The sequence below is a fragment of the Suricata suricatta genome, chromosome 6, assembly GCF_006229205.1.
Source record: "Suricata suricatta isolate VVHF042 chromosome 6, meerkat_22Aug2017_6uvM2_HiC, whole genome shotgun sequence".
NCBI lineage: Eukaryota > Metazoa > Chordata > Mammalia > Carnivora > Herpestidae > Suricata > Suricata suricatta.
Genome location: NC_043705.1, coordinates 659,741 through 666,757, shown reverse-complemented (window position 1 = coordinate 666,757; position 7,017 = coordinate 659,741). Strand labels below are relative to the sequence as shown.

General features: G+C 65.0%; 2 protein-coding genes across 3 annotated transcripts in view; both read left to right on the top strand.

Annotated features, from left to right (window-relative positions):
* Positions 1 to 389: 389 nt before the first annotated feature.
* Positions 390 to 5,602, top strand: TRIM17 (tripartite motif containing 17). Of its 2 annotated transcripts, none has more exons than XM_029941464.1 (7): positions 390 to 409; positions 999 to 1,432; positions 1,952 to 2,047; positions 2,420 to 2,650; positions 4,410 to 4,432; positions 4,536 to 4,627; positions 4,866 to 5,602. In XM_029941464.1, the coding sequence occupies exons 2-7, from the start codon at positions 1,004 to 1,006 to the stop codon at positions 5,411 to 5,413; spliced, it is 1,419 nt and encodes a 472-aa protein (XP_029797324.1). In that variant the 5' UTR covers positions 390 to 409; positions 999 to 1,003; the 3' UTR covers positions 5,414 to 5,602. The 2 variants fall into 2 exon arrangements, with proteins under 2 accessions (XP_029797324.1, XP_029797323.1); XM_029941463.1 differs by having other exon boundaries at positions 391 to 409; positions 4,527 to 4,627.
* An 89-nt stretch (positions 5,603 to 5,691) lies between these two features.
* Positions 5,692 to 7,017, top strand: part of TRIM11 (tripartite motif containing 11) — an 8,546-nt gene continuing 7,220 nt past the window's right edge. Inside the window, exon 1 of the mRNA XM_029941730.1 lies at positions 5,692 to 7,011. Within this exon, the coding sequence (XP_029797590.1) occupies positions 6,702 to 7,011 (310 nt within the window). The 5' untranslated portion in view covers positions 5,692 to 6,701. The remainder of the gene's footprint in view (positions 7,012 to 7,017) is intronic.

Sequence of the window (7,017 nt, the reverse complement as noted above, 5' to 3'; positions counted from 1 at the left end):
GGGGGGGGGGGGGGGGGGGGGGGGGGGGGGGGGGGGGGGGGGGGGGAGGTGTCAGGCGGGCAGTCACCCTGCGCGCTCCGAGGCTCGGGCGCCACCCGGCTTCCAGGACGGTTACCACCCGAACCAGCCCGCGTTTACAGAGAAGCCCTGTCGGACGGAGGGTGGCCCCGTCCGTCGTCACCGACCTGGGGTCTTCGGGCGGCCGGCCGGACACCTGAGCCACGGCCCCAGCGCACCAGCTGGCCCCGCTGGCCCGCGTTTCTGTTGGGTGGGCAGCCGCGCATCTGAGGGCGGCGGAGAGCAGAGGGAGCCCCTGACCCCAGTGTCTGCAGACACAGTGCCAGATACATTGACCCAGTGTCAGGGACGGCCTCCAGCGCCCCTCACTGCCAAGGACCGCTCTGTGCATGTGTGTATACTGTATATGTGCATGCATATGCATGCACGTGTGGGTGTGCATGCATGTCTACGTGCACACGTGTGCACAGATATGTGCGCGTGCGTGTGCTCTCGTGTATGTGTGCATATGTGCACGCGTGTGCTTTCACATGTGTGCGTGTGTGTCCTCTTGTGTTTCTGTGCATGTATGCAGGAGTGTGCTCTCGTGTGTGTGTGTGTGTCTGTGCGTTCAGTCTTCTGCACCACACTTTGTGGCAGAACACCAGAGCTGGCCTCTAGTCAGACAGTGAAAACAGACTTTGTGCAGGATTCTGCAACAGGGGATGGAGATCCCAGCATAGACCCGGCTCACTCCAGAGACAGTGGACACGAGGGGTTTATGGCAGTCCAGGGAGGTGGGGGGTCAGTGACCAGTGGGAGGGAGATTCTTGCCAAACTGGCCCAACAGGATTCTTGCTGCAGACAGTGGGAGGTGAGGAGCCGGGTCAGATGTCATGTGGGGGCTGTGGGGGGCACTCTAATGCAACTTAGCAAGATTCTTCCGAAAGTGGGTGGGGCCCACAGACAAGGGTGTGAGGGGTCCTCTACTCCCTGTCCAGGAGGCATGGACACCTTGGAACTTGCCAGAAAGCTGCAGGAGGAGGCCATGTGCTCCATCTGCCTTGACTACTTCAAGGACCCGGTGATGACCTCCTGCGGCCACAACTTCTGCCGGGAGTGCATCCAGCTGACCTGGGAGAAGGCCAAAGGCAAAAAAGGGGGGAAGAAGCGCAAGGGCTCCTTCCCGTGCCCCGAGTGCCGGGAGCTGTCCCCCCAGAGAAACTTGCGGCCCAACCGCCTGCTGACCAAGGTGGCAGAGATGGCGCGGCAGCACCCGGGCTTCCAGAGCAGGGACCTGTGCGCGGTGCACCAGGAGCTGCTGAAGCTCTTCTGTGAGGACGACCGGGTCCCCATCTGTGTGGTCTGCAGGGAGGCCCGGGAACACCGGCCCCACCGCGTGGTCCCCATCGAGGAGGCCGTGCAGGGGTATAAGGTGGGTCCCAGGGACCCTGCCAGCCCGAGCATGCGCGGGCTCCCGCGACAAAGCAGGTGGCATGGCGGGAGTGCACACTGCCGGGGCCCTGCCCAAGCTCTGTCCAGCTGGGGCCCCAGCACCGTTGTCTGTAAGCCCTCATCCTGGTTCCCTGTCCTCACTAGGCGGGGAGCTCTGTGGGCTCTCTGGTCTGAGCACACCCACCCCATTCCTGGGGGCGCCGCCCTCCTGACCTGATCGCCCCCAGAGGCCCCACCTCCTCACGCGGCGCTGGGGTTCCATTCGGCGTGTGGGCTTGGGAGACACGTGCAAATCCAGCAGAAAGCAAATACAGGGAACGTCCCGAAGAGAAGAGCTGGTAGTGCAGGTGCAGCGGGCGCCAGCTCGCAATAACCCTCCTGCCCCAGGGGCACGTCTCGGTGGCGTGTGTCCTTCCCCGGGACCCCCACGTCCCTCTCTGGGGTGGGGGCACCGTGCAGATTCTCTGCCCCCCCACCCTACGGTCTGTGTGTCCCACAGACAAAGCTGCAGGCGGACATGAGGCACCTTCAGGAGGAGATGATGAAGACTGGGAGGCTGCAGGCCAGGGAGAGGCAGACCCTGGCGGAGTGGCAGGTAGGTGCGGGGGGCGGGGTGCACCGGGAGCCGCGTGGGGTGGGCGGGCCCTCACAAGCCCCGTGTGCATGCGGAATGTACCTGAGCCTGGGATTCCAGCTAGAATCAGGACCCATAACGCGCCCGGCCCAGCCGGCGGCAGAGATGCAGGGATAGGGCACGGACAGGGCACTGGAACACTGGGGCTCAGCAGGTGACCCCACCGAGGGGCTCCCTCCCCTGCTGGGCTGGCTCCTTCTCTGTGGGTCAGCAGGGCCCGGGGGGGGGGGGCAGCATCCTGGGAGCTGCCCTTCCCAGGAAAGGATCGGACGCAGGGCAGCAGGGGTCCTGGTGGAGCCTCACCCCTGCACCCCCACTGCTGGCCCCCTACAGGAGAAGGTGAAGGAGCAGAGGCGGCGCATCGTGGTGGAGTTTGAGAAGGTGGAACTCTTGCTCCTGGAGGAGAAGCAGCGTCTGCTCCAGGCCCTGAAGGCGGAGGAGGAGGAGGTGGAGGCCAGGCTGCGGGAGAGCTTGGCCACCCTGGAGCGGCAGGGCCACTCCCTGGAGATGCTGCTACTGCAGCTGGAGGACAGCAGTGAGCACACTCCACTGCAGATGCTGCGGGTGAGGGGCGCGCCTGCTCCTCGGGGGAGGGGGGATGCCTGCTCCTAGGGTGGGGGCGCCTCCTCCTGGGGTGGGGGGTGCACCTGTTCCTGGGGGGAGGATGCCTGCTCCTGGGAGAGGGGGCACGCCTGTTCCTGGGAGGAGGATGCCTGCTCCTGGGAGAGGGGGCACGCCTGTTCCTGGGAGGAGGATGCCTGCTCCTGGGGGGAGGATGCCTGTTCCTGGGGGGGAGACCTCTGCACCCCTGCTCACCTGTCTGGGTGGTGGGGAGACCTCTGCACCCCTGCTCACCTATCTGGGTGGTGCGGGGACCTCAGCACCCCTGCTCACCTATCTGGGTGGCAGGGAGACCCCTGCACCCCTGCTCACCTGTCTGGGTGGTGGGGAGACCTCTGCACCCCTGCTGACCTATCTGGGTGGCAGGGAGACCTCTGCACCCCTGCTCACCTATCTGGGTGGCAGGGAGACCTCTGCACCCCTGCTCACCTATCTGGGTGGCAGGGAGACCTCTGCACCCCTGCTCACCTGTCTGGGTGGTGGGGGGACCTCAGCACCCCTGCTCACCTCTCTGGGGGGAAGCTCAGGCCCAGCTGTGGTCTGGCGGGTGACTGCGGGAACCAGGTCACACAGGGGAAGCCTCTGACTCCACTCAGGCTGCTGCACAAAGACCACAGGACGCAGCTCACACAGAGGACTGTCTCCCAGGCCTGGAGGCAGGCCTCTCTCCCTGCTGTATCCATGGCCATCTTCTCCTTGTGTCCTTGTACGGTCATCCCTCTGTGCCTGTCTGTGTCCTAAACTCCTCTCCTTGCAAGGACACCAGTGTTAGGGAATCAGGGAGTCACCCTAGTGACCTTGCTGTATGGCATCAGCTCTTACAGACCCCATCTCCAAGCACAGCTCCCCTCTGAGGTCCCGCGGGCTGGGGCTCCTGAGCATGGATCCGGGGCTCCCGTCCCGCAGATGTGTGTCCGCTCCTTTCCTAGCCCAGGGAGGCGGCCCCAGGGCAGCCATGATCAGTGCAGTGATGCGGGGCACGGACACACCGGCCCACATAGGCTCCCACAACAGGCAGGAGGAAGTCATGTGATTGTGCCCCAGATGGCAACCACGAGAGGCCACAGCTGGCCAGCCAGGGACAGGCTGGCTCACCAAGGCCCTGAAGGTGGGGGGTCACGTTGGCTGACAAGCACGTGATTCACCAACCATGTGGGGCGACGCAGTCCACGGGGACAGACGGACACACTCCCATGCGTGTGTCCACAACAGAAGCAAGTGCCACATGCAGGGAATGCATGCGTCCGCCCTGTGTGCCCGGCTCAGGCCCAGGTTCTTGTCTGTCGTCCTGACCTGCAGGGGTTCTGTCCCAGGATGGGGCCTGCTCCAGATGGCAGGTCACACAGTAGGCCAGGCCTAGAGGGACATTCTGTCTTCTGTTAGCAAGCCAGCTAGCTGCAAGCGAATCCGCTGCCGCCTTCGTCACTCACGGCAAGGCTGAACTACAAAAGGCGCGTTGGCAGTCATCCGCCCCGATCCCAGCACCGGCTCAGGTCCCCAGGCCTCGTGTAGGGAGAGCAGGAGGCCGGGCTGGGCCAGAGCGTACGCGTCCTGTGTGTGGCCCAGTCCGGGCCACACTCCGGACGGCAGACACAGGGCTGTGGGAAAACACCTTAGCATTTCTTGCTCGACAGACCAGAAAGGCAGACACGATGCTCCAGATCCCTAAAGGGGTCTTGACAGTCTCCCCCGTGTCTTACAGGACATGAAAGAGCTCCTGAACAGGTGCGTAGCCACCTGCGGGGGAGGGAGGCCGTGATGGGCACAGGGAGGGCTCTGCATGAGGCCGGAGGGGACAGTGACCCTGTGTCCCCTGGAGGAAGAACAGCCTGAGTGTACAGTACCCGGAGGCCACCTGTACTGTGCTGAGGACAGTCTGCAGGGTCCCTGGGCAGATAGAGGTGCTCAAGAGCTTCCAAGGTAAGCAGGGGCCCAGCCGGGGGGACTGTCCTTTATGCAATATTCACACTTTGTGCCCTTTCTGTTCAATGGGGACACGTGGTGAGATGCCCCAGTGGCCCCCAGTTCCTTAGCACCACCAATGTGGACAGTTGGGGGAAGGACCCCAGTGGCCCAGGTCCTCAGGGGGCCTCAGCCTTCTCTCCTGGTTAGGGAGGGCAGGGATGATTCGCTGCCCACCCCCTACGTTCATCTGCAGAGAACGTGGTGCCGGACCCCGCCACCGCCTACCCCTACCTCCTCCTGTATGAGAGCCACCAGAAGCGCTTCCTGACCACGCCACTGGAGAGCGCACTCCACAGCAAGGACCGGTTCCTGGCCTACCCCTGCGCCGTAGGCCGGGAAACCTTATCCTCCGGCAGGCACTACTGGGAGGTGGGCGTGAACCTCACCGGTGACGCGCTCTGGGCCCTGGGCGTGTGCAGGGACAACGTGAGCCGAAAGGACAGGGTCCCCAAGTGCCCCGAAAATGGGTTCTGGGTGGTGCAGCTGTGCAAAGGGAACACGTACACGCTCCGTGCATCCGCCCCCACCCCAGTCACGCTGGCCGAGCCCCCCAGCCACATGGGGGTCTTCCTGGACTTCGAGGTGGGGGAGGTGTCCTTTTACAACCTGAAGGACGGGTCCCACCTGCACACCTATGCCCAGCAGCAATTCTCTGGCCCCCTGCAGCCCTTCTTCTGCCTGGGGGCCCCCAAATCAGGCCAGATGGTCATCTCTACAGTGATCCTGTGGGTGAAGACATAGGGGCACAGGCCAGGGGAAGGGGGGCGCGGGCGTCCCTGGTTTCTCCGGAAGGTGCCATGGCCCCGCACAGCACAGGCCACCTGCCAGACCTGTCTACGGTGGAGCGCTTGCGAGCCACAGGCTGGCTGCGCAAGGCAGTTTTGCGAAGCTGATCTGTAATCACGATTAAAGCCGTTAAAGGTCAAGAGACTATGCACACACGCGTCATAAAGGAAACTTTGAAAGCCGATGGCTGTCAGCTTGGGCCGACCCGAAGTGGGGACGTCCCGTGCCGGGCGCAGCGTGGAGTGCTGGGGTTTAGCCAGCCTTCGACACACGCCCACGAAAGGATGCCTGAGCGGTGGTCACTAGGACACGTCGAGCAGGGTCCCCCTTGTCTTCCAAAACTTCCACGGGTGCACCCTTTGCGGGTGTGGGGGAGGGGCGGCCATGGGAAAATGAAACTTTCCAAACTGCATCGCTTAAACCCTCAGAGCTGTCCGGTGCGCCTGCAGGGATCATGGATCACGGGTGGGAGAGTCTTCTCCGCCTCCACCGCCCCCGCAGTTCCAGGCGCATTAACGCCCCCACGACAGCCCGCGCCCCTGAATCCCAGTTGGTGCATGTCACCGAAAGGCCAGAGTCCCTACAGGCCCAGCCCCAGCCTGCACAGATGCTGGCCGTGCCCGGCCCAGTGGCGCAAAGGGGACGGCTTGGAGCTGGCCACCGCGGCCTCAGCTCCCCTTGTCCTCGCAGTCGCTGTGCAGCGCGGGGAATCTAGTGAACGTGAGGGGCGCCCTCTGGCCGGGGTTCTGCAACCGTCCCGTCCAGGGACGCGAGCGGTAGGTCACCGGAGGTAGCAGCGCGCACAGGCAACGGACGCGCCGCCGTGAGGTCAGCGGGCGTGCACCCTCCAATTCCGTTCCCCGAGGGCCGCGTGACCGGCCGCAGCCAATCCGGAGCTAAAGCGGGTTGTTCCAAAAAAAAAAAAAAACCCAGTTGCTTCCTGCTTCCGCCGAGATTCCTCTTCCTGTCTGCGAACGGGAGCCCTGTGCCCTGCGCGTCCCCGGAGCCCGAGTCCCGCGAACCCCGGTGCCCCGCACCCCGGAGCCCCTGACCCCCGGAGCTGGCGCTTCGCTTCCCCGGAGTCCCTGCGTCGCCCCGTGACTGAGCCTCACCCCCTCTGCTGGCCCGAGGCCGCGTCCCCGGAGCCCCCGTGTCCCAGCGCGGTCCCCGGAGTCCCGGCGACGGAGGCCACCCACCGCCCGAGCCCGCGGAGAGCGCCGCCCTCCTCCGCCCCACCGGCGCCATGGCCGCCCCCGACCTGTCCACCAATCTCCAGGAGGAGGCCACCTGTGCCATCTGCCTCGACTACTTCACCGACCCCGTGATGACCGACTGCGGCCACAACTTCTGCCGCGAGTGCATCCGGCGCTGCTGGGGCCAGCCCGAGGGCCCGTACGCCTGCCCCGAGTGTCGCGAGCTGTCCCCGCAAAGGAACCTGCGGCCCAACCGCCCGCTCGCCAAGATGGCCGAGATGGCGCGGCGCCTGCACCCGCCGTCGCCCGTCCCGCAGGGCGTGTGCGCCGCGCACCGCGAGCCGCTGGCCGCCTTCTGCGGCGACG